At 40.4% G+C, this 27,744-nt stretch overlaps 1 protein-coding gene across 3 annotated transcripts in view; it reads right to left on the bottom strand.

The window, feature by feature from the left end:
* Positions 1-27,744, bottom strand: part of Ralgapa2 (Ral GTPase activating protein catalytic subunit alpha 2) — a 273,816-nt gene that overhangs the window by 141,494 nt on the left and 104,578 nt on the right. For all 3 annotated transcript variants that reach the window (XM_041670313.1, XM_041670314.1, XM_041670315.1), the window contains 7 exons: positions 26,382-26,501; positions 23,876-23,973; positions 19,148-19,238; positions 17,226-17,402; positions 5,648-5,841; positions 4,685-4,783; positions 4,305-4,460 (listed from right to left, as the gene is read on the bottom strand). In XM_041670313.1, the coding sequence (XP_041526247.1) occupies positions 4,305-4,460; positions 4,685-4,783; positions 5,648-5,841; positions 17,226-17,402; positions 19,148-19,238; positions 23,876-23,973; positions 26,382-26,501 (935 nt within the window). The remainder of the gene's footprint in view (positions 1-4,304; positions 4,461-4,684; positions 4,784-5,647; positions 5,842-17,225; positions 17,403-19,147; positions 19,239-23,875; positions 23,974-26,381; positions 26,502-27,744) is intronic.

Raw genomic sequence — 27,744 nt, 5'->3', positions numbered from 1 at the left:
CCTATACAATAAAGGATCTTCTGGAGGCATTACCATCCCTGACTTCAAACTCTATTACAGAGCTACAGTAATGAAAACAGTGTGGTACTGGCATAAAAACAGAGAAGTCGACCAATGGAATCGTATAGAAGACCCGAATTTTATCCCACAAACCTATGAACACCTGATTTTCGATAAAGGAGCTAAAAGTATAAAATGGAAGAAAGAAAGCATCTTCAACAAATGGTGCTGGCACAACTGGATGTCATCTTGTAGAAGAATGAAAATAGACCCTTATCTATCACCGTGCACAAAACTCAAGTCCAAATGGATTAAAGACCTCAATATCAGCCCGAACACACTGAACCTGATAGAAGAGAAAGTGGGAAGTACCCTACAGGAGCTGGGCACAGGAGATCGCTTCCTATGTATAACCCCAGAAGCACAGACATTAAGGGCAACATTGAACAAATGGGACCTACTTAAACTGAGAAGCTTCTGTAAAGCAAAGGACATAGTCAATAAGACACAAAGGCAACCTACTGATTGGGACAAGATCTTCACCAACCCCACAACAGACAAAGGTCTGATCTCCAAAATATATAGAGAACTCAAGAAACTAGACTTTAAAATGCTAATTAACCCAATTAAAAAATGGGGCACTGAACTGAACAGAGAATTCTCAGCAGAGGAAGTTCAAATGGCCAAAAGACACTTAAAGTCGTGCTCAACTTCCTTAGCAATCAGGGAAATGCAAATCAAAACAACTTTGAGATATCATCTTACACCTGTCAGAATGGCTAAAGTCAAAAACACCAAGGATAACCTTTGCTGGAGAGGCTGTGGAGGAACGGGTACCCTCATCCATTGCTGGTGGGAATGCCATCTTGTGCAACCACTGTGGAAGTCAGTGTTTCGGTTTCTCAGGAAATTCGGGATCAACTTACCCCTGGACCCAGCAATACCACTCCTGGGAATATACCCAAGAGATGCTCTATCATATGACAAAAGCATTTGTTCAACTATGTTCATAGCAGTATTATTTGTAATAGCCAGAACCTGGAAACAACCTAGATGCCCTTCAATGGAAGAATGGATGAAGAAAGTATGGAATATATACACGCTAGAGTACTACGCTGCGGTAAAAAACAATGACTTCTCGAATTTTGCAGGCAAATGGATGGAAATAGAAAACACTATCCTGAGTGAGGTGTCCCAGACCCAAAAAGATGAACATGGGATGTACTCGCTCATAATTGGTTTCTAGCCATAAATTAGGGCCACGGAGTCTACAATAGGTGAACCTAAAGAAGCTAAGTAAGAAGGTGAACCCAAGGAAAAACATATAGTTATCCTCTTGGCTAAGGGAAGTAGACCCAATTGCCGGGGAGAAAATTAGGATTTTGGGGGTGGGGTGGGATGGGGGTAAGGGGAGATGGGGAGAGAAAAGGTAGAAGGGAAGGAGGGGGGACTTGGGGAATCAGGAGAATTGGGATAAAGGAAAGGTGGATAGGGGAGCACGGAACCACAATTCTTAGTTAAGGGAACCACTTTAGGGTGAGCAAGAGATTTGACCCTAGAGGGGCTCCCAAGTGCCCAACATGAGGTTCCCAGTTAGTTCCTTGGGTAGCTGAGGATTGGGAACCTGAAATGACCCTATCCGAGAGCAATACTGACGAATATCTTGCATATCATCATAGAACCTTCATCTGGTGATGGATGGAGACAGAGACAGAGACCCACACTGGAGCACTGGACTGAGCTCCCAAGGTCCCAATGAGGAGCAGAAGGAGGGAGAACATGAGCAAAGAAGTCGGGACCACGAGGCGTGCACCCACCCACTGAGACAGTGGAGCTGATCTACTGGGAGCTCACCAAGGCCAGCTGGACTGTGACTGAAAAAGCATGGGATAAAGCCAGACTCTCTGAACATGGCGAACAATGAGGGCTGATGAGACGCCAAGGACAATGGCACGGGGTTTTGATCCTACTTAATGTGCTGGCTTTGTGGAAGCCTAGCCAGTTTGGATGTTCACCTTCCTAGATATGGACGGAGGGGGGAGGACCTAGGACTTGCCACAGGGCAGGGAACCTAGACTGCTCTGTGGACTGGAGAGGGAGGGGGAGAGGAGTGGGGGGAGGGGTAGAAGGGTGGGAGGAGGGGGAGAAGGGTGGGAGGAGGGGGAGGGAGATGGGAGGCTGGGAGGAGGTGGAAACTTGTTTTTTGTTTATGTTTTTTTTTCTTCTTTTCTTAATAAAAAAATTATAAAAAAAAAAAAATTGAATTTAACTGTATTCTCTGTAGCAAATGTTTCCTTTTCTTTTTATAATGAATATTGCATGTGTTTCCAGAAGTACAGATAAGTTCTCAAACAACCAACATGGTCTATTTAGATTTTGGGCCAAAAGTTAAACTAATTAGCCAGAGACATTTCTTAGCTAAACAAGAAAGGTTTCTTTCATTAGAAGGACTCTGTAAGTTTCTTCTGGGGAAGAAATGAAGTTCACTTAGGGTAATTCTCTTTGGCAGACAGTCAGGGTCTCTAATACATATACTAATAATTGTTAAGGTTAAAGTAAAATAGTTAATTCTATTAAAGTCACATAAAAATTCAGGCTGCTATTAGCATACACAATAGATTAATTATACAGTAGAGATGTAGGATATCACCATTCTGTCCTAACGTCTGCAATGATAGTATTGCTGCTGGCTGTCTTTCAAGATTTATATTATTTTATAACAAATCTACAAAAGATCACTGTCTTCATTTAACTGAAAATATGATGTACATTAAAATGTGAAGACATTTAAAGTACATAATTTTCCATTTTTCCTTAACATAAAATATTTTTAAAACAATTCATAAAAGCATACTCATACTACTTAGAGTTCTTAAATAGTATAATCCTTATTTCATATTTTATTGTTTCATTTTCACACCTACACAGAAAGATGATTTTAAATTCACACCTCTTTATGGGACTTTCTAAAAAAAAAAACTTCCTAAGAACTACTGCTTTGTGCTGTTTTCAGATTTATTTTTATTATATATCAAAAATTCTACAGCTGATCATTATTTCCAAATCATATTTTTTCCATGAAAAATCTTATCAAAACACTACTTTAATATAAAGTCAACCTTCCTACACTGAGGGAGCTCATTAGAACCTTTGAAGTTGATTCTCTTTGCTATTTATACCCCTTAATCTTCCATGTGCCCTGCACTGCATCATTCTGAAGGAGGTCCTTTCACCTGAAGGGGCAGCTGGAAATAGTTAAGCAGAGCATACAAGCGCCTGTACTTAATGTTCCACTTAGACATCTATTTTAAAAATAAATGAATCCCTGGGTCCAAGCTCAGCTGTTATTGTCAGTGTCTTCTAACGCTGCTCAGAGGGAACAAGACAAGAACAACCCATTGAGATAGTGTGGTAATGGATCAGAACAAAGCTCAATGAGTACAGCTCAAAGTTCATACCAGGGAACCAGAGAATATGGTGACCACTTCTCAAGCACTGGAAGACCCAAGTACATTCCAGAGGAAATGGATAAATAAATGTCAAGCTTGCCGCTAAGTCTGGTGGCCTGAATACCCCAGGACCCACATGGCAGAAGGAAAACTGATGGCTTCAAGTTGTCCTTTGACCTTCACACTTCAGTTGTACCACTAATGTGCCCACACCCCAACTCCTACACACAAAAGAAATAAGCAAATATAATAAGAACAGTTTTCAAAAGTCCACAGCCTACCCACATCCCTCCTCCAGTCCCTCATACGTGCTAGGGAACTTCCCAAGGGAGGAAGACCGGGTACTGGTCACATCTTATTACCCTAAATCCAGGATCTACAAAGAGGGGAGTGGAGCTTTGTGAAGAAGGCCTTGGGGTCTTTTTGGTCCTACCAAACAAAATCTTCTATTTCTTTGGAATAAATATAAGTAACTCCAGATCAAGGAATGCCAATATCCTTAAGTCATAGGAGATAGTACCTCACCAAAAGAATACAACTACTAAAACATGTATCTCCAAACACTTTTAAATTGGCCAGAACCGCAGGGGCAAAATAGCTAAGATGGTACTTTGCAGTTGATAACAAAGGCAGAGAGTGGATGATGTGGGATGCAGAATAAAATTCAGATTTAGTTGGTACATGTACAGTCAGGGAGGGGAACAAGTAAGAGTACGATATATTTGAAAACCGTATGTGTGAAGAGTAGAAGCCACTAAAGATTTAAGCATTTCTGGCATATTTTCACAAGCCCTGATAAACTGTGCCAAGCAGTTTCTCACTATGGTACACCATGATAAAGGAGTCACAGGATACCTGGTCCTCGCTGGTTAATCCCAGGTGCATCACAAGGTAGAAATGTACCAGGAAATCTGAGTTTGGCAGAACATCCTGGCGTCTGGTCATCATGGCGCAGATCAGTTTGTAGGCTTGCAGTTTGCCTTCCTTATATTCATTTGGCAGAGTTGTAGCCTGCCAAGGAGATGATGTTTCTAGATTAAATCAAGACCAGATGCAGAGCATTTCAACATTTCATTTACTTCTCAGTTTTCCTGAAGAGTTGTTTGGAGATGTGGGATGTGCTGGCTGTAGTAAGTCCCAGTCTGTCTTCAAAACATGCAGTCTTGGGCAATTACAGTTTTAAAACTCAATTCCAGAAGGGAAGAGGAAATTGCAATAAAAGAATAAACACTTGCCTTGAATAGCCATGATGCAAACATTCTGAGTGGTGGGATCAGGAGCGGAGGAGATGGAGACGACTGGTTATCCAGGCTTATCGCTAGATTGTCTCGTATCTAATTCAAAAGAGAAAACATTCTACTTATTCCAATACATAGCAATATTGTATAACCAAGAAACCAATTCCATTTTTTATAGGTGGAATGAGAAATCTATAGTATTTACATGTTTTTCTTCTTTTTTCTTTTTTTTTCTAAATTCCCAGCTGGCCTGCCCTGCCCACAGTTGCTCCTCTCCCAGCCTTGGCTCAGCAGGACCAGCACCAAGGTTTTTCTTTCATTATGAGATTTCTTGTCCTTTTGGATTGTGTCTGGCTTATTACATGTAGTTAGAGCTTCAGACTCAAAAGAATGGTATTGCTTTTCCTAGCACGTGAACACCTAGGGAGGTCATGAACTCCAAAGGGTAAGATGATTTCATAAATAATGCTATATAAACGTAAACAATATTTTGGAAAAATATTTTATGATGGAAAATGTACATTTAGTATCAAATCAAGAGACAGGATGAAAAATGAATCTAAGAGTTTATTTTATAAAATGTCTTTACTCATGGAAATATATATTTTATATATTAATACTGGTTATTCTATAAAATAAGGCTATAAATATCTTCATGATTTTCTACATTTTCCCAACTTTGCACAATAAAAATACCAACACTTTACTAAAATGAATAACAAATCCATATAGTATTCTATTCTTAATATCTTCTATTCTTATACTTTTGTACTAAATGAAATAACTCTTAGGCATTTAATAAAGTATTAAAATGACAGATATTATGACTTATTCTTGGGCAATCAAATGGACTTCATTTAAACACATAATCTGCATTTTAAAATGCAATCAATAGATTATATGTTAAATGATGCATGTTAATTTTTCTGGATCAGTATAAAAGGTAACAGCAGAACACACCTTGGCCAGCTTGTACCACAGATCATAGAGATAGCCAAAAACCCTGGCATGGATCTTCGGTGACTGGATATTATTCACATCCCCAAGGATTCCCAAGACTCTTCGCCATAACACAGCAGCAGAATCTGGGTGCCAACCAGTGAGGTTCCCTCCAGCAATTATACTACAGTCGTCTGCAAGACATTCTCTGCTGTCTGTGGAGAAAGAATGGAAGAATCTGCCGACATGATCTTAATTTCATTATCATAGTATTTTTTAGCCTTACTGCAAATTACCTGTGCTTATATTTTATGAATTCTCAGTAAAGTAATTAAGATTAAAAAATGGTTGAGAATTTGACATAACAGAAATAGAGATTTAGTCATGAAAGGTCAAATATTTGATTCTTCAAACTGAAAGCCCAACAAGAAAGGATGTATTTGCTTAGGCTGATCCTGGGCAGGATTTTATGAAGAAAGCAAGAAAGAAAAATAACAAGAAATACATTTAAGGCACTCGAGAGTGCTGCATCATAGCAAGAATATTTCTCCTATATGCGCTATAGAATAAATGGTAGCCAGCAACCAAAGCATCGCATGATATTTTCTAACTTCTCCTCTTCCGCATACCCTTTTCTTACAATTCTGCCCTTGTGTTTCCTGGGGAGAGGGGTATTCTCCAAACCTTTTGCAGACCAGAGATTTCATTCCAATTTGCAAACTCCCTCTGGAGACTGCCCAAAGCTCCTTCTCTTATCAAAACCTTAGTCTCCACTGTGCTCCAGCCCCTCCATCCCACTCATGTTTTCTTGAACAGATCACCTATGGTCTCCGTGGTGCTTAAGTAAAGCATTTCATTCTCAGTCCCCAGCAGATCTGATGTGTGCAGTTAGGCCTCCTTCTTGAGATGCTTCATTAGCTGACCCCCAGGTATGACATGCACCTGGTTTCCCTCTTTGACCAGTTCTCCATCTCATGTGCCTTTGGATACCCAAAGACCCACAAGCTGCTTCTCTCTTCCCTCCCATCATCTTTTTCTCACACAGAGTAATGGCCCAGATTCAGGTGCCATTTACATATTCACATCTTTAAATACCTGATTTTTTTTGTCTCTCTTCAGTTCTGCATTTCTCCAATACCATCTGCTCACACAGATCCAACTTTTGACCTCACAAATACTAGGCCAGCACTGTACCCACTGAGTGACACGGCCAGGTGCAGGGTCTTCCTGGCATCTCCACATGCTCAGTGGAAACTTAGTCCATGAAGGCATATACTCATATAGCAATGTTCTCAACACTGGTATTTTGGATGGAGATTAAGGCTTTAAAAATGACTTATTTTGCATGTGCATATTTGTGTATGTGTGGGTGTCTGATGCCAGATGCACGTGTGGAGGTGAGAGGGCAGCCTGCAGGAGTCAGTTCTCCCTGCTATGACTACTGGATATTGAACGAAGGAGTCAGGTTTCACCTGCTGAACCACCTGAAAGCCCCAGATTTTCGTTTCTGGATGTTAGTTTGTTTTGCTAAGACAACATCTTACTGTACAGCCCAGGCTGACCTCGGATTTGCTCTGTACTTCAGGTTGGCCTGGAATTCTCTAGACTCCTCAGTCTCCTGATTCCTGGGATTACAGGGACATACTACCACAACTCGGCTTATGCTGCTTTCTTATTTTTCCTAGAACTCAAACGCCAGGAAATGATTTCCCCAAAAAACTCTCCCTTGCTGAGAAAGTATGCAACCCTTATCTAATCTAATCCCTTTGCTTTCAAGACATCATCTCCGTACTTAGTCATGCACTGGTGATCACAGCCCAGAAACACTGTCATCTACTTTATCTTCTAGAATAAAGTCTGCAGCTTGTCGGCAGTGATAATTAATTCTCTTTCTTCTTCTTATGTTTCTTTCTTTCCTTTTGTCCCCCATCTCACTCTGTCTTACTCTAGGCTGTCCCCACTTTGTAATCCAGGTGAGCCTTGAACTTCCAACCCTCCTCCTGCCGCAGCCTCCCAAGTGCTGGGATTGAAGGCCATTACGCCCAGTTACACGTTCTGAAATGGATGCACCTGTGTTCAGCCCCATCACAGCCTCCTACTTGTGTAGGTACCTAACATGGTTATCCTTCCAACTCTCAGAGAAGCTGCTATGATTTCAGCCAGGCTCCTTCTCAGCTGTTAGGGCCCCTGACATGAGACAATGCCATTTCAACTAGTATGTCCCATCTTCTTTGCTATCTCTAGAAATTAGCTGTTATTATCTCCCCCTGCTATCTGTGCCCTGTGGAGCTATGGCTCATTTAATTGTCCTTTCAGTGTGGCTTAGGAAGGACTTGAGGGAACAAGTGGAGCTATCTATAATTTTTTACGACTATAGTCAACTAGATATAAAAGTTCAATTAGGATTTTTAAATATCCTTTTTATTCATTTCTTTACCTTGTTTTTTGTTTTAAGGTTCTCACTGTGTAATGCTAGCTGTCCTAGAACTTACTGTGTAGACCTGGCAGGCCTCGGATTCACACAGCTCCATCTGCTTCAGCCTCTTGAATGTTGGGATTAAAGGCATGAACCACCACACCCAGCTTTACCTAATCTGTAAAGGGTACTTATTTAATTTTCTTATTTTAAAATTTTCAAGATTTATTTTAGTCATATGAGTATTTTGCCCGCCTGCATGCCCATCACATGCACACCTGGTGCTCCTGAGGTCAGACGAAGACACTGGAACCCCTGGGACTGGAGTCACAAATGGCTGTGAATCACCATGTGGATGCTGGGAATGGTGCCAGGGTCCTCAAGAATAGCATGTGCTCTTTGAGCCATCTCTCTGGCCCCTAATTTCTTGTTCAGTTTTAATACATTTTTATTTAATAATTTGCTCCTCGTGTTATTATTTAAAAGATAGGCATTTTATTTTAAAACTGTTGGAGATTTTTGAAAAAACTGTAAGTAAGGTAAAGATAATCTCCAAATACTCTACACTAGTTACCCTGTTTAGTTACCCTCTTATCAGCTTCTCACATTAGGATATTTATTACAACTAACAAGCCAGTACTAAAACAGTATTAAAGGCCAAACTTTATTTACAAATTTAAAAAAAGGGGTGTGTGTGTGTGTGTTTGTGTGTGTGTGTATGTGCGCGCGCGCGTGCGCGTAGGCACACATATGCCCCGGCCACATATGTACATGGATTTAGAGTACGACTTTGGAAAATTGGCCCTTGCCTTCTACCTTGCATGAGGCAGGGTCTTCTGTTCACTGTTGTGTCTGTCTCCACCTCCCTTCTCCTCACAGGAGCACAGGAATTACAGATACACCCCACCACATCAGACTCATATGCAGATTCTGGGATTTCAAATCAGGCCCTCATACTTGCACAGGAAGCACTTCACCCACTGAGCCACCTCTGCATCCTATAGAGTTCCTTAATTTTTCCTCCTGTTGCAACTATAATGGTCATTAGGAACAATATGTGTATCTCTAAAGTCTTCACTAGATTGTAACCATTTCTTAGGCTTTTCACATGTTGACAACCTTCAGAGTTCTGAGGAGTTCTGGTCAGATACTTCATAGACTGTTCCTCAGTTGGGATCTCACAGGGAGTATTTCTAAGAGTTGGTTTTTAAAGGTCAACTTTATACAGTCTAGAACCACTTGGGAGGTCTCAAAGAGGGCCCGACTAAACTGGATTGGCCTGTGGGCGTATCTGTTGGGATTGTCTTAATTATAGTAATTGGGGTTGGAAGACCCATTCATTGTAGATGGCACCATTTCTGATGTTTGGGTCCTGTACAGTACAAGGGGAAAGTGGCCTGAGCTTGGGCGTTCATGCATTAATGTATTATTGCTCTCTGCTTTTGACTGTGGGTATGTGTAGTGTGATGTTCCTGCTGCCTTCACTTTGCTACTATGAGGGACTGTATCTTGAAACTGTGAACTAAGATAAATTGCTTCCAAAGTTGTTTTTGTCAGGTTATTTTAATCACTGCAACAGGGAGCAGAACTAAGACTTTTTATGGGGGGGGGCACTCAGGGACTTCTCTTTTGATGTATATTTTCTATTGTTTTTATTGCCCTTATTAATGTTTTATTTAGGACTTTTGCGTATATGCTTTTGACTGTGATGGTCTCTAACTTCACTTTTATCATACTGATTTTTGTCTGCATTTATTCTCAAAGTAGCACAAGGTAGGCAGAAAGACAGAAGAGAGCTTTCTTTCTCATTCTACAGAAAAAGTTGGAAAAGAAAGTGTCTTCATTTGCAATTAACTAAAGCTAGAGATTCTCCCTTGCTTTTTTAAGTTTACTCAATTACATCTGCTATTATTTTAAATCATCATATTGTCCATATACTTGTGTTTTCTCACATACTGATTCTTTGGTCAATCTTAACCTGTTCATCTAGCTTTGTTAATGTTTATAATCTTTTGTTTGGTTTTGTTCTGTTTCACTTTCTAGTACACTCACGTAACCTCCCAAGATTTACTACCATTTTAGTTCATGTTCTACAGTTTTACTCTTTCACTTTAATTTTGGAATAGGACACACATGTTCTATTTCACTTACTATACACATAGACAGTAGGGTATATTTTGTCCCCATAAAAGAGTTTGGCTACATTCTAGAGATTGCAATATGTACTGTTTTATTTGAAGTATGGTTTTTTAGTATCTCATTTTCCTCTTTAAATTGGTCTGTTATTCTATTGAAAAGAAATTCTCTCAAAATCACAGAAGGTGCTATGAAACAAAACAGGCATCTCTGTTGAGACAAAGTGGCCAACTTATTAATGTTCAGTGTGATTTCTAAGTGTATCTTAGCTGTTAAATTCAAAGATAAACACATCTGCACAAATACATATATATGTATGTGTTGTAAGAAGCCGCTTGTGTGTTTAACTGGCCGCCCAGCCGCCCAAAATAATCACACAGAAACTATTATTTAAATCACTTCTTGGCCAATCACTTAAATGTATTGCTCGCTAGCTTTTAAATCTAGTATTAACCCATCTCCAGTATTTTATATTTTACCACAAAGCTCATGGCCTACCAGCAAGGTTCCAGCTTATCTGTCTCTGGCAGCGGTTCCATAGCTTCTTTTTGACTCCGCCCTCTTTCTCCCAGCAGTCAGTTTACTTCTCCTCCCAGTTCTGCCCTACCCTACACAGGCCCAAAACAGCTTCTTTATTAACCAATGGTATTCACAGCATACAGAGGGGCATCCCACATCACGTGTGTTCATGTCCACTCAACTAAACTAACTGTATCATGTTTCCTTTATTCTTATTATCATTTGTTTTTGCTTAAAATATCAATTAATAATTAATGGAAGTTTATATTAAGACATTTCTCCCTATGAGTATGGTTTTATCAGTCATTTCTCATTTTTGTTCTTATTGTTGTTTCTGGTTTGGGGGGATTCCTCCTCAAATTTTGTTTCACTTACCTGGAGGCTGAGAAGTTCGCATAAATGTGGAATTATTGTAACTGCGGATAATTTCTGCTTTAAATTTTATCCAGCTGGCCACATAGAATTATAGCAGTAGTCTTCTCTCCTTTAGAGAACTCATTATATTGATTATGGTAGTAAATGCGGTTGACTTATTTCTAAATCTTTATGCTTTCTGTCACCTTTGCTCTGCTTCTCTTTTTGAGTCTTTGGTGAGATTTTTACTGAATTTTTCCATTTTTGCCATCAGTATTTTCTCTCTGTTGTCATACATTTTCATTTCTTATTTACATAATTATTCCAAAAATATTCTAACATTTACCCCAGACAAAGAAAAATGAACTGATTTTTGCATTTTTAAGGCATCATCTAAGAAAATGAAGAATAACTCTGATCTATCTCTGATGTATCTGAGGAACCTGAGGAGAGGCCTAAGAGGGCCAGCAAGGAGCCAGAGGAATGAGTCTAAAAAAGAGAAGGCAGGTCCAAGATGGGTCCAAGAGGTTTTATGCTATTGATGGAAAGCTCCCAGACACTGAAACAACAGATTCGGTAAGGATGACAGTTTTTTGGAAAGGCTGTCTGTAGGAGTGCTGATGCTTCTGAGAGGAAAATGAGTCTATTCCTTCCAAAGAATCACCATATACTCCTTTGAGAAGACACAATGACATGTACAGACAGACATCAAAACCAAAATTCCAGCAAGCCATGTCTGAAAACCCAAAGGCACAGAGGGTAAAGTCTACTTGTGGGTCCTCTTCATTTTCTGACTTTTAAAGCCTCAAAAGAGACTCCTGAAAATCAAGCACAACACCAAGCAGCTGCCAGTCTGCAAGGCCATGGGGAAGCTTTAAAGAATGCTTATGAACTGACATGAGTAAGATTGCCATTTCGCTACAAGTCCTTGGTGGGGAGGAGTAAGAAAATTAGGAGTTCATGGCTTTGCTTCATTCCACTACCCCAACTTTAAGAAAGCAGTCATACGAAGTGAGATTAGCCCCAGCATCCCAGTGGCACTGCGGCTTTGCTGGAGTGAGAACTCAGCGTGCATGAAGGCTGGGTACTCACTCACCCCTGCACTGCTGTGCCACCACCAACCAACACCCTCAGTATTTTAGGATCTATATAAAAAATCTGCCTTGCATTCAGAAACCATTCTTGCCTCAGAGACTAAAATCGTAGGCAATATCCCCCATTATCAAAATATGCTGAGCTCTTTAGTCTTTCAAGGGACTGTGTTCATTTTTTCAATATTACTGTGAAGATTTTAATGAGCTAAAGTGTTTTTGCCCAAAATTCTCCGGCTGGTGGCACGAGTTCCAGAAGAGATGCTGACATTTTACATGTAGATGGGTCCTCAATGAAGGAACGCTTGCCTAAAAAGGGGGATTTAAGAGATTTTAGAAAAGTCCATTTTTACCTCCAAAATACCAAATATTTGCTTTATTTTCATTAGTAGCCTAGGATCTTTTTGTTTCACTATTTCTAAATGTTATAGAGACCTTTAAAATTACTAAACTGTGGACTCTTACACATATGTAAATGCTATCATCTTTCTTTAAATACATACATGATTATAATGAACAAATGTAAAATTTAGGAATTTGAAAATAATGAACAGATTTTAACTGGCAGATAGGGACTTATGATCAAAGGGTCAGTTCATACAGCTGTAATTTTATGTAGGTGTGGCAGAGTTTAAACAAAAACAGCCTTTTTCTTTGAAAACAAAAGCTATTGCTTCTCAGACTCTAGTCAACTTCTTAATTGTAGGGACAGAAAAACCAGGTGAGCACCTCAAGAATCAGGAGATTGGAGTCCAAGTTGGTGTTCTGTTCCATGGCAGCCTGACACTCCTCTCTTTCCTTGTCTACTTTCATTATTGCTCAGTCCCAATTTAAAAACTCTAGAAGGCTATTTACCCATGCTACTGTAACCTTTAATATTATTTTCCTTTACAATATTTCATGATGGACAAGCATATCAGAGGCTGGCAAAATACCAAAAATGTATTTTCTGGTGACAGAAAACTGATGAACTGTTTTTAAAAATCAAATTTAGTGTAGGGGAACAATATTCAATTCACACCTATAACTGTAATTAAAAGCATTTCCTTTAAGAGACATTGGGATGTAGGTCAGTGATAAATACATTAAATAAAAGAGATATGAAATTACATTATATATGATAAATTTAAGGTTAAAATTTAATTGATGCTTTTAGCTAAATAATAATATGAAGGCTTAAAGCATATTTGTTCATTGATTTGGGCTATTTACTGAGGGCATCTTTTACCTACCCTGTCCAGGAAGTCAGGAGGACTCTGTGTACATAAAAGACAATCTGTCTTCCCATTTGGAGCTCATAATTCATCAGAGGAAGACACTCTGGCCCCTCCCTCCCAAAGAAAGACACTGGCTGTTTCTTATCAAATCTTAGTTAAACCTTATAGGAACCTGGTGAGGAATGACCATTAAAGTTGGGCTTTATCTTTTGGGGTCCTAATTAGTGAGGGAATTTTTAAACCTTCTCTGATTTTAAAAATTTTAGTTTTGCTTAGGTTGAACTATTGATACTTTGAGTTAGCTTTTTGTTGCTTCTTTCCTTTCTCATTTGAGAAACCCTCTCTACCCCAAGATTATAGAGTTTTTTCTTCCTCTCTCTATTTTTTAGAAGACATTTTCTCCCAAGTGTTTTTAAAGTTTCCTTTTCATACTTAAAAATTCTATACTTTCGGAACTGACTTCAAACATGTTGTGAGGTAGGGACTCTATTTCTTTAACCCCACCATATATAAATATTTGTCACACAGGGACGCATTTAATAGTACATTTTCCCCTGCTAGGTGTGGAAGAGCCTCCATCACACACCATGATTCCATGCCTGTGAAGAATTAGTTCTGAACTTTATACCCATTGTTTTTAGTCTATTTGTCTATCCCTAAGATTCTAACTTTCATTACATAAACTACATGGCATTTATCACGTTATTTGTGATAATCAGGACGCATCTTTTGTCTTGTTAGCAAATTGTTAAGAAATCAATAGCTATGACTCATTCATATTTTTCTCTCACATGTATATGTGTGGTGTGTATATGTATGTAGGATTGGTTACATGTATTGAAGCACCTGTGTGAGTGTGAATACACAGAAGGTGGCTCCTGAAGTAGACACTGATGGTCTTTGTCAATCACTTTCCACTTTACTTATTGAGAAAAAAAAATCTCCCACTGAACCCAGAGCTCACTAATTCTAGCTAATCTAGACAGCCAGCTTATCCTGGGGATCCCTCATCCCTATCTCTTAAGTACTGGGATTACAAATGACTACTTGTTATACCTGGTTGGTTTTCATGTGGGTATCCAACTATTGTCTTCATGCTTGCATGACAAGTGCTTTTATCCAATGAGCCATCTCTCCAGCCCCATTCATCTTCTTATTTCTCACAGCATCTAAATAGGTATTTCTAGATCGCAGGTTCCTCTGCTAAATAAGGGATAAGCTCAGCAACAATGCTGTAGAAGCAGAGCCACAGATACATCTCACTTATGAGTTATTCTCTAAGCAGACTTCATGTGTGTATTATTGCAATCTTCTTACTTTCTGTACTCTTAATGCTATGGCAGCTGGGACCTTGCAAATTAGAGAGGAACTGTCCCTCCTACTGTTTCTTAACTGTAAAAATACCAAACTCCTCACCAGAGAAAGTATGGTTTTTTTCATACGTAAATGAATCAATGTAAGCTCACTCAAGTCCATCTACTCTTGCCTTTCTTACTCCAGGCCCAGGTCCCAGGCAACTAGATAGTCACATGTTCTAGAGTTCACTGAGGTCACTTACAGCAGTCCGCTCACCCTGCCTTGCCTTGCTTTCCCCATGGAAAAGACAGCAGAGATTGTTCCCCATATTTTCTTTCTCTGCCTCTTGATTGAACCTGGAAGATTGCCTCTATGGCTCTTATGTCCAGAGACAAGTGAAATAAACCTTTCTCCTAATTACTATCATTTTATTTACATGCATTAATATAACTGATTAAACATAGCCCAAGTACATTTAAACAGCAAGCGAATATGCAAGTAACCTATTAGCTGGGCCCTGACTTCATTCTAAACAACTGATAGTGGGCAGGTGAGAAACAACAACATTTTCTGTTGGTTTCCTGCAGTACTGGTGATCAGTTCCAAGGCCTCACACATGCTAGGCAAGTGCTACCTCTGAGCCACATGCCCAAGCCCCATCAGATGACATTCTGTATCCTAAAAGCCCAGCTAACAAGAGTTTCCTTTTTTTTCCATTTATGCAGAAATTGTTCCCTTAAGAACAGAAAGTTTAGTTCAGAACAGTGATAATCCTTAAGCCTCTTCATATTACAGTTTGTCCTTTCCACAGCTGAAAGGATGAACTCTTGAACTGTGTGTACTGATTCTCCATGTTAGTATTTCAAAGAACAAAGTATTTGGAGGAGTTAATCGCAGCATGGTGCATCATACAGAGTTACACAGCTCACTACCCTAAGCAGTCAGATGCATACTCTGAAATGGGATCAAGACTAATCTTTCCCAAGGACAAACAAAAGAAGCATTCATCCAATTTTCTTTCCTTTCAATAAAAATAATTACATCTGGTTCATCTTTAAAAACATTCAAGTGAGATTCATCACTAGATCCATAGAACCATCATGGTGAGGTCTCATCTATACTAGACCTACACAAGCTGTTTATTTCATAAATGCGCTAACAATTCTCCAGTAATTCAAAGGGTTTTACAACTGTAAAATAATTCAGTGGGGAGGGTTAGGGACTGCACAGCATTGGAGGCCAGTTCCACCTCAGGCACTTACTGGTATTTTCCAGTCAGGTGGCATGATTTCTCTGTGTCATACAAAATAGAAACAGAGAGATTTAGTCTGCTTGCCATATAAAATTAGAATTCTTAAATCCTATTTAAGTTCACAGTATTGGCAGAATTTTACCAATATCATTTATGCTCGTTGTATGGCATCTTAATGTTGTAATACAAAGGATTTCAAAAAATAACAGACACTATAGCTAACTTAGGTTTTATATCACAATGAAAATTAAAGTTTACTTGATTAAAAATTATTTAAAATAAAACTTTAGCCTTTATTTTTAGTTTTGAGTGATTTTTAGCATTTAAAATGGGCTTTTATTTCTTATATGCTTCCTGGCTCAAACCCTAAATGCTGGGATTACAGTGGATGCCACCATAACCAGTGAGAATTCTTAGATCACTTATTTCTTTAGGCATATGCAGTGTGGGGGGAGCGTATATGCGTGGGAGTATAGGTGCCTTGTGCGTGCATGAAGAAGCCAGAAGTTGGGTGTCTTCCTATATCAACCTCTACTTTGGTGTTTAAAACTGGGCCTTTTGTTGAGTAGAAAGCTTGCCTTTTCTGCTAGACTGGCTGGCCAGCGAGTTCCCAGGGTCCGCCTGTCTCTGCCTGCAATGCTGAAGTTAAAGCACAATTATACTCAGATTTTGCTTTTGTGCTTCAGTTAATAACTTCTTTATTCAGGAAAAGCAAGTCAAGATCATATTCATATAAAACACTGACATTACAGTTCCACGAATAATAATAACTATTATTATTTTAGTGGGGCTAACATTACAGGATGCTGTAAGAAGATGACAGGTTTGAGCAGACAGAGATCTCACTGATGTGGATGCCCTTCTGAGTAGTAGCAGGCCACTGTTGTTTATTTTAAAACTATGACCCATTATCACACATATATGTCAAAATTTTACATTATGTGTATCAAATATTTTATAATAATTAAAAATTAAATAATAAGACAGCCATTCCTCTTATTCTACAAGTATAGCACATATAAGCTAAAATAGTATTATTTTCTGTTTCCAAAGACCTTGGGATGGGTACCATCATTTCTTAGCATAGGAGACATTAGTCATAAGCAAGGCAGGCTTCCTCTCACATCTGCCTTATTTCAAAATTCATTCCATCCAAGACTCTAAGAATTCACAAGCAATATGAGCAGGTGACAGGAACTGCAACTCCAATGTGGTTGGAAGAGGCATTCCCACTGCGCCGCTAAGGGGTTCAGGTGTCCGAGGCAGGGAACTCTGGCACCTCCTATTTGTAGCAGTAATCCTTCTCACACACAATTACCTGTTAAGTTTGAAGCATCAGCAGGACTCAGTTGTAACCAGTGGCGGGCATCAGAGTCTGGCACAGCATCTGTGGGAGTGTTGAGTTCTGGGTCCTCATCACAAGTCTGCCATGGGCTCATGGGTAGCTCTGTCTCAGTGTTGGAGCCCAAAGCTGTGTCGCTACCAGTACTTTCACCTGGCACACAGAGCAACCAAAGTTTGAGACTGCAGCTATATGAAGATAAGGTTCAAAATTATCTCCATGGAAGTAACAACACTTGCACAGCTGACAGGCTTTGCTCAGAGGTTTGGGCTGAACCTGAAGAACTTGGTTAGGGTTCAGTAATGTCCCCGTTGAACACTTATTTAATAAAAATACATCTTCCAAGGACTGGGCATTAAAAGGCTTCATAATGCAGCAATCTTATCAATGTCTTTCTTCAATTATTCCTTGTGTTTCAAAGTTACACCAAGTCCCAGGTCCTATCAAGATCCACCCACGACATGAGGAGATAAACAGGAGGAATATGGTGGTAACTGACTTCACAGCACTGCAAATTTACTCTGCTATTGCAAACCCAATGTTTAGACGTAAGCCCAGGCTGAATCATGCTGGCAGATTCTGGAACGAGGTGTCCTACTACTACAGATCTGCAGCACTGCAAATCTTATCCTTTAAACACTAGAATTGCTCATTTGTCACAAGGTAATCATGCAGAGATTTAAAGACTTAAGTAGTTATTTATCTAATTGTGCACAAGGCAATCTAGACCATTCTGCTGCCTGACAGCAGAGCTGCCTGCCTGACAGTTCTACTACCTAACAATGCTGACAGCTCCTGAGCTGCACTGTCTCTACTGCTGTCCTCTAGCTATTTGCAAGAACTGAGAATTGTCTTAATAAGCAGATGATCCATCTGCTGGGTCTCACAGCACATCCTCCCCAGAGCTACAGGCAGCAAAGAGGGAAGGCAGTGTGTGGGAGGAGCTGCAGTACACACCATCGAGGGCCAGCCGGGTGTGCAGCACACCACCGAGGGCCAGCCGGGTGTGCAGCACACCACCGAGGGCCAGCCGGGTGTGTAGCACACCATTGAGGGACAGCCGGGTGTACAGCAAACCACTGAGGGCCAGCCGGGTGTGCAGCACACCACCGAGGGCCAGCCGGGTGTGCAGCACACCACCGAGGGCCAGCCGGGTGTGCAGCACACCACCGAGGGCCAGCCGGGTGTGCAGCACACCACTGAGGGCCAGCCGGGTGTGCAGCACACCACCGAGGGCCAGCCGGGTGTGCAGCACACCACCGAGGGCCAGCCGGGTGTGCAGCACACCACCGAGGGCCAGCCGGGTGTGTAGCACACCACCGAGGGCCAGCCGGGTGTGTAGCACACCATCGAGGGACAGCTGGGTGTACAGCAAACCATCGAGGGACAGCTGGGTGGGTAGCACACCAGGTGGGTGTGCCCCTGCCACACTGCTCCCACTCTGCCACACTGACAAGGAGGAAACCTGGCCTCTAAGTACAAAAGAACAGAGCACAGGGTCCAGACTTCATAACATCTCAAGATTCCAGGCAGATTTTATTTTCACACACTTGCCCAATGACTTCAACGTACCTCTGAAGCTTTGTGTTTCTTCCCTGTGGGGACTTTGTGGGAAAGGTAGCTTTTATTTATGGGTCTGTCTGCTCCCCTAAGTCTCTCTTGTTCCTCTTATCTGGGGAAAGGCCCAGGGATGGAGCGATAGGCCTCTTGGGTATATATAATAGGCTGAAACTGTTCTACTGACTAAATTAACTACATGACTTCGAAGTTCCTGGATAAAAATTTTCTACAACCACCCCCTCCTTACTGACAAGACAAGCACTCCATTTTGAAAAGAAGAAACCACAGCAGGTCCACTCTGCACTAGGCAAGAGCAGACCCCATTTCCTGGAACTTACTCTTCTGTCTCTCCCTGCATCTTCCTTGTGTCTGCTGTAAATCATCCTTCAGATCCAGCTCAGCAGGACTGCTGCTCCTTCGAACCAAGATCTTCAGACAAAAAGAAATGCTGCTTTCATTACCGGAAAGGTGAAACTTTTACCCGACTCTTAAGTTCCTAGCCTATTTTTAAATAAAAGAAGCAATAATAGTAACGAAACACTGAATGGTGTTTTCCTTTTGAAGAATGCATTCACCAGCTAGTATAATTAAGTTATATGTTTCTCAAGATCTGAAACTCCAGTTCATATTTTCTACTGACACAGCTGAATGGATATACCAAGAAGGAATGCCAAATCCTGTGGAAGTGGTTTATTTTGAAGTTCTATTTGCTTCTCTAGTCAAGTGCACACACAGTCCCAAAATTCTGCAGGAGGCCTGAGCTCCCTGTGAATGTTTAGGCAGGAAAAACACGTACTCTACCCAGACTTCCAAAGGGCTGCTCAGAACCTTCCTAGTTAATATACTACAGAAACTTCTGAGCGCTGGTAAACACGGGGCCTTATGTTAAACACGGGGCCTTATGTTAAACACAAAGGATTAAGAACAGGAGGCAACCTGCATCTTCTAGCAATTTATAGTTTTCTTGGAGGAACAAAACATACACAAACTATACAAAATAAAATAATAATGTTCATAAGTAAAACAGGCAAATAAAGTCTGCGAAAGGTATGTAAAATAAAGTGTTACCTTAATCAGTTGACAGTTACAGGAGAGCGGTTCAAGAAGGCAACAGACATGAAGTGGTAGAGGGAAGGCAGGAGGGAACTCAAAGCAGGAAGTACGGACTGGTAATCAGCAAGTTCTATGTGCAGGAAAGGGAGCTGATTATAGCAGGCCATGCAGAACAGCCAGGAGGAGAAGGAAAGAGAGGAGAAACGCAGATTTTGTTAAAGAAGCAGTGGCCAGGGAGCCTGTAACAAGAGGTTTAGAACTCTGGACCTAACACTGACTGCATGAGCAACTGTACCTTATGGACAGTAGCTAAGTGTGCTTAACCCATAACCAGAAGGGCAGTTCCAGCACTTGTGCCTGTGGTGCGTGCGGGAAGAGAGGGCTGCTAAGGGAACTGCCAGAGCAGTAAATGAGCAGGGAAGGAAGGAAAGAGAAGAATGCTGCAGTGGAGGACTGCAGCTTTCCACAGCATGTGAGCAAAAGAAGGTTGTCACAGAACCATGAGAATGACAGTGACAAATGAAGGCAGAGAGAAAAGTAGAAAGGACAAATGTTGAGAATTTTTTTATGTCTTTAGGCTGAATAGTAAAAGGCAATGTTCATTAAGTGTGGGGGGGGGGCGAATGATAGGACAGAGAAGATAGTCAGGAATGAGATACAAATTCAAGCTTTAGGATATACCAAAAAAAACATACAATCCCAAAGTCACGAGATTCAGGAGTCATTTAAAGCAATTAAAAAGAAAGGGAGAAAATGTATAATTATAGTTACTTGTCTATAAAGAATCATGAATAAAGTATTTACAAAATTCATGGTATATGAAAAATTACTACACAGCCTTAATAAACAGTGATTTATATCAAATGACCCAAATAGAAATAGGCTCATCTTTCCTTAACTACAAAGTAGAATGTTTTTGCTTCCAATGTTGGGGAGACAAGATGCCCTCCAAGTGTAGAAACTCATGACACTTCATTTGCACACTGGGGCTCACAGGAAGCATAACTTCAGGGTCCCTATGCTCTGTCCTCTTAGGAGAACAGAAGGAACAGAGCTCAGGGAAATCCAATGACGTATTGTACAGTGAGTGCTATCATTGCTAGTGGCAAAGGACTGAGAAGCAGGATCACAGTGGCACTTCCTGATCCCTTGAAGATGAAAATGCAAATGCTGTCCTGAAGAGTCCTCATCAGTTAGACAGTCAGGGTTCTCACAGATTCCATCAGCCACAAGAGTAACCCACAAGAATCAGCAAACAACTCGGGAACAAACCACCATAAGAGCAGCAAAAACCTCCAGACAGAATTAGACTCCAGAGGATTGCAGCAAACCAGGTAGAGAATGTGGAATTAGGATTTGTGAGCATTTTAAAGGTGTAAAATATGAAAATAATAAAAATGGCCAAATAACAAGATATACTTAAAAGAATACATTTGAACTTAGAAGCGAAAGTACACTTGTGAGGTAAAAAAACCCACCTCAACAGAACCTTGAAAGCCCAAACCTCCTCCAAGTAGAGAAAGCGATCCATAGGAAACTCTGCTTGCATTCTGAAACTCACAGGAAGTATCTCCAAAGCTATCTCCTAATGTCAGATTGACTGAACTGGTGAAAGACAGAGGACGCTTTTATTGGTGAAACAACCCAGAATATGTCCACAGGTTCAAGGAGAATGGACAATATGAAAGAAACTTAGGAGACATGGGGGGCAGGATAAGCAAGTCTAGTATTACTTCTATCTAGAATTCTGGAACAAAAGAGAAGATTGAATCAAAGTGTGACTATTTGAAGGAATTATTACAAGATTTCTCCAAAAGAACAGAAGAAAAGTAACCACAGATGCACAGACATAGCATATACCAGAATGGGCAAATGCATATGCCAAATTAAATCTATACCTAGCAGTCAAACTTAAAGTCAAGGACAAAGACCAGCAAGAAACAACAAGACAAGATGGAGAGAAGGCATCGTAACAGCACCAAGGAAAGACAAAGAGTACTAGAAAGAAAAACTACCTTCCATTAGAAGAGGCAGAGAGGAGGAGAAGGAAGCAAACTGTGGTCGTTAAGATGCTGTGGTTCTGTTCAGAGACAAAACACCTGAGGAGCAAAATCAAGGCTGATATGTCCAGGAAACAGAATATATGACAGAGATGGGCCTTTCAGATAAATAAAGGAAAAACAGATTTAATAGATAAGACCTCAGGCTAGGTGGTGGTCACACATGCCTTTAATCCCAGCAGTCGGGAGGCAGAGGCAGGTGGATATCTGTGAGTTCGAGATCAGCCTGGTCTACAAAGTTATTTCCAGGACAGCTATGGCTGTTACACAGAGAAACTCTTTCTCAAAAAACCAAAAATAGATAATAGAGAGAGAAATGAGGCCTCTAACAAACATTTGGGAGAGGGGTTGGAGCATCCCTCCTTCATAATCAAGAGCCACCTCCAGGTGAATAAAAGACTTGAAAGCGTGGAGCAAAAGTGAATCATTTTATAGGATAAAAATAAGGGAGTACTTTATCCTTTAGTAGCTAGAATCCCTTAATCCATAAAATTCTACCATAATAAAACTATGAAAAAGAAGGATTTGTATTTACCAAAGACACCACAGTGAAAAACAGCCACACACAGAGAAGATGTCTGTTACAAACATAATCAAAATAAAATCAGTAGCCAGTCACTATTCAGACTATACAAAGAACTAATACAAGTAAAAGAAAGGAAAGCAAATGAGAAAAGCCATCAACTTTCATTTCACAGATGAAATATAAACAATCAACACGAAAACTTTAAACCTTATTAGTAATCTAAGAAATTCAAATAAGACATCCCATTTCCATGTGGTTGGCCTGCAAAAATTTCAGTGCTGGTGAGACTCTTTACATTGCTGATAGAGATAAGACAGCTACAAACATTTGGGAAAGGAGCATTATCATGTAGAGAACAATCTTTGCATAATCTATTTGTCTACGGCTAGACAGTCACACAGAGAAACATTTGAACATGGAGAGATATTGAGGAAAGTCTGAGAAAGTCCACGGCTAAATCTTTCAGAAAACTAAAATACTGGAAAGAATCAACAGAAGAATGGAAAAATAAGTGATATATTCATACTGGAATATCACACAGCAGAGAAAACTCGGATGAATCAAGTACTACAAAATACCATGTGGATATTCTACAGACATACAACTGAGTGAAAAAAACAACAGTACCCACAGAGATTTCAGAAACTTCAGAAACTAAGTAATATATTGTTTGGAGCCACATACATGTGAATGTATGTAAAACACAGCCAACACCATGCCACTGTGAAGGGAGGCAAAAGCAAAGGACTGAAAAACAAAACAAAACTGGTGGCCAAAGCAACAGAACCAGAACTGTTCTGGTGCCTGGGCAGGAATGGGTTCATCTGGATCTGCTTGATTATGAAATGCAAGATCTATACAGAAAAGCTGATGTATGTCTTTCTGAAACCCAAAAACACAGGAACTCAACTCTGCTATCTTCCGAAGAGGTGGGAGCAAGGAAGGAATTTGTCTGTTCTATAGCTAAGCTTTATATAAATATATACTATTTTAAATCACAAACAGAGGTTTATCTGAAAGAATGAGTTATAGGCCATTTCTTCTTTATGTTTTATATTTTGTTTTTTTAATAAATGCCTTTTTTTTTTACAAAATAAAACAAAAACACACAAAATCTTTAGGAATACTGTGTCAGGTAGGGAATCTAAAATGAAGAATTTACAGGCAAGTACACCTGCTCAAAGTGAACTGTACAACATGAGACCAGTCAGTAAATTCTATTTCATGCTAACCTCCCTGCCCCCGTTTTTGTAGAATGACTGTATTTTACATAGAAAGCAAGTACAACCTTAAGTGACTTAAAGATTATTTGGACCTATAATCAATCTAAATGGGAAAATATCAAAACTATCAGCAAAAAATCCATTATCATGGTATAATTTATGCTTGGTGATAGCAACAGAGAGATTTTCTCTAGGAAATCTTACTGTTATTCCTTCATGTTCTCGTTTCACGTGTTCTTTACTCTCTTGAAGAGACCTGGGTTCTGAAGAGCTCAAATTTTGTGAGTTTTCTACCTTTTGACCTAGAGATAGAAGTAAAAATGATAAAATGAATGTTTAGAAAGGTAAAATAGGAGACAAACAGACAGACAGGTAAGCAGGCAGGCAGACTGGCAGAGGCAGAAACAGATAGATAAACCATGCATCTAGATATCATAGGTTATACTCATAAATTATGGGTCTGCAGCATCTCCAGCCCCAATCTACACAGAGACCTGGTCTATAGCCCACAGATAGCTTCAGTTGGAGCAAATGCAACACTGTTCACTGTGGCTCATAGGGGCACTTAGTCCACTATGCTGGACAGGGGCATATGACACATCACCGTGGGGAGGTGGGTTTGGGGACGGCATCTGACAAAAGATCTGCCTGAGTTGGCCTGTGAAGCAACAGGAAGGGAACAACAGGACAGCTCTGGGTTGCCTGAATAGAAAGACTAGCACGAGAAAGCAAAAACAGCTTCAACAATTTAAAAGGGGATACTGCCACATAGCCAGCAAAGATTTAAGAAAAGATCATAAAAGCATCTGAAGAACAATCTGCAGCCATTAAATTTGAAAGAAATTAACGAATAGAACCAGTTTCTAGAAAAACATCAAAATCAAATTCAGAAAATCAAAGTAGTATCATAGTCCTTTAATTTAAATTTTTACTTGGCAAATAATGCATGTTTATCTTATATAACATGCTGTTTTGAAATCTACATACAGAAATCATCTTAAGCAGCATATGTACTATGACACACACCCACATGGGCAGAGTACTTGTCTCCTCTTGGCCAGGCATAGTGGTACATGCCAGTAAGCTAGCCCCCAGAGACCAGGGAGTGTACTGCAAGTTCCAGGCCAGACTGGGCTAATGGAGACGCTGTTAGAAACCAAGCAATGCTTTCTGAGCTCTTCAGAAAGGAAGCACACTGTACTGTGCACTAGAATCCTGGAGCTTTTCTTCTCTCAGGTGAAGTTTGTTAAAATCTGAAAGGATTTGAAAACCCTTTTTATAGGAAAACCTCAAGCAACTGGTGGGTTCTCTCAAATACTTAAGGGATATTTTTTTCTTTGTTTCTCCTAGTAGTCCTCAGAATTAAACTCGTGGCCTCCTATATGTTAGACAAGTATTCTACCACCAAGTATATAGCCATATCCACACAAAAGCCTTTAAGGAGTAGAAAATTTTCAGATAATATCTTTTCTCAGCTTTATTTTTTGCTATAATTTCTTATTTCAAGAGGGTTTCTAAGGAAAAGTTTCCCTCCTCGTTTGCTGACCCTGATATTAGAAGACACAGGATAACCTGTTGATAAACAGGGCAGGATGTTTTCTGACTGATTCATGGAAATAAAGTGGCTGACCTATGGAACTAAAGGCAGCACATTTACTGACGCTGTACACGCTGAAGAGTGTTTTTTCACTATATGATACACTACTCTCTGTCTGCAGCTTCAGTAACAACTGACTCCCTCCTCCCCTTCCACACCCTGATGCTGCAGAAAGCTAGACCAACCCAATGCATGCTCCAGGGATTTTTCTGACCTCAGTGAAGCCTGCGAGTTGCTAATAAACTTTTACACAGCTGGTCAGCCTTCGTGCCCACTTCAGCTCTTCCCAATGCCTGACCCTCACTGCCTCTCGTGCTTCCTACTACAAGGTTTCTTCACTTTGGGAACTCTCTGTCTCTCCCTCTCCAGCCACTTCAGACTCCTCTCTAGTTTCCAGTCATGCCAAACTTGAGGAGCGTGTATCAGAAAAATATGTTAAATAGAAAGAGTTTCACTTCCAGAAGTCACATTCTTACAGTCAAATGACAAGGTGACTACCTGGGCTGGGGAGATGGCTCAATGGCAAAGTGCCTGCTGCACAAGCATCAGGACCTGAGCTTAGATTCCCCAGGCCATGTAAAAAGCTGGATGAGGCAGCATGGGGCTGCAACCTGGGGCAGAGCAGGGGGAGGTAAGAGGCTCCTTAGAGCTCACAGGTAAGCTTTCACACTAGCGAAAAGGTCTGCTTCAAAATAAATAAAGAAATAAGTAAGTTGAAAGCCATCAAGGAAAGATAGTTCAGGTTAACCTCTGGCCTCCAGACATATGCACATATACACGCACCCACACTAACAACACGTACATAACATGCAAGACCCCTTCTTCCTTGAAGCAGATATTTAAATAAATGTAATAAGCAACACCACCTGCAGCTTACCCCTATCCCAAGCCCACATCTATAGCTTTCACTAGTAACTGAGGACTCAGTCAGCACCAGGGTAATTACTCCTTGTACTTGGGAGGCAGAGGCAGGAGGAAACTTGCAAGTTTGAGGCCGGCTTCATCAACAAACTGAGTTCTGGGGTGGGGGGTGAGGGGGAGAGGGAGAGAGAGAGAGAGACCCTGTTTCAAAATCAATCAGTGGATCAGACAAACATTAAAGATCCCACATACCTTGAGAAGGCTCAGTGATGTCAGAGGTGCTGCTGCTCCGGGGGACCTGCTGCTGTCCCACCACAAGATAATCAGAGTCGGCTGTGGGTGTACTCTCTGCCTGCTGGAATTCCTCCACTTCTGGAAGCATTAACACAAAACACAGGACTGTGGTTGGCGATTTTTTAAAAAGCATTTCACACTTAGCTGATTTAAACATTAAGTTTCATATTGTTTTTAGAAGCCAGGCTACAGTAAAATAATCTGCATGCACGTCACCAAACATCCATATTTATTAACACTAAGATTCCGCTCCATGATACATTTTTCAAGCTACAATTAGCCTTCTGTTTTCCAGGTGAAGGAAAAAGGGTGAGGGAAGAAAATCACACACACATAAAAAAAGGTCAATAACTCTAAGTCATTTGAAATTTCCTAGCAGGAAGGGTAACTCAGCCATGTTGGAAATGCATAGACAGATAAATAATACTTGAGAAAGCACAGTTGGAACCCCCCAACATTAAATAAAGATGAAAGGAAACAGGAATTCCAACTGTACTATTCCTTCTAACAGCTAATGCACAACTGTGCAAAATAGAATGCTATTTAAACCTCCTATTACCATGTGCAGATCTGAAATAGTCACTAAGCACAAAATTGATCCATGTGGTATAAAATGGAAAACCAAAGAAAATTTTGCTAATATTTTACATCCTCTATTTCCCTGGAGATGGGTTCCCTTCTAGCTCATTTCTAAAGCACAGAGTTCATTTTAGGACCAGCCACAGCACCTACCACTCACCTGAGATCTGTAGTCTCAGGATTGCGTCATCATCTGCCTAAATCATCAGAAAAGCCTGCTAACTAGCTACTGTCTCCTTTCTGCTATTCTCTCCATGGCTGTCCAAGAGGCCCCTCTAAAGTGAAGGTGTAACCGTGTCTGCCATTAGTCCACCTGGCCTGTCTCAACCCTACCTCACAAGTTGCTCCCCAATCATCATTTAAGAGCTCCCACTCTCTCTAGTCTCAGCAATACTGATCCTCTTGGCTCCCGCTGTTCTCGTTCTCTCTCTCTCTCTCTCTCTCTCTCTCTCTCTCTCTCTCTCTCTCCTGCTCTTCACTCCCCTCTGCTAATCTTACCCAGGTCCCCTATCCCTCACTGTAGTGTTGCACCAAGTACAAACCACGATACTTCTTGCTATACATTCAGCATGCAAAGTCACTGCTCAGTTCTACACTAGACTCCAAACTCACTGATGCTATCATAAAATTTCATATCCGTACACCCATATCACCATATTTTCCAAAATAAAAAAATTAAGCAGTAAAAGTTTTACTACTTTTAAGAAGAGAGTTCTCAAAACTCAATCTATATTATCTAAAT

The sequence above is a fragment of the Microtus oregoni genome, unplaced genomic scaffold (assembly GCF_018167655.1).
Source record: "Microtus oregoni isolate MIOR12 unplaced genomic scaffold, Mior012 000020F_ref0000438, whole genome shotgun sequence".
Classification (NCBI taxonomy): Eukaryota; Metazoa; Chordata; class Mammalia; order Rodentia; family Cricetidae; genus Microtus; species Microtus oregoni.
This window is presented reverse-complemented; position numbering and strand designations above follow the sequence as displayed.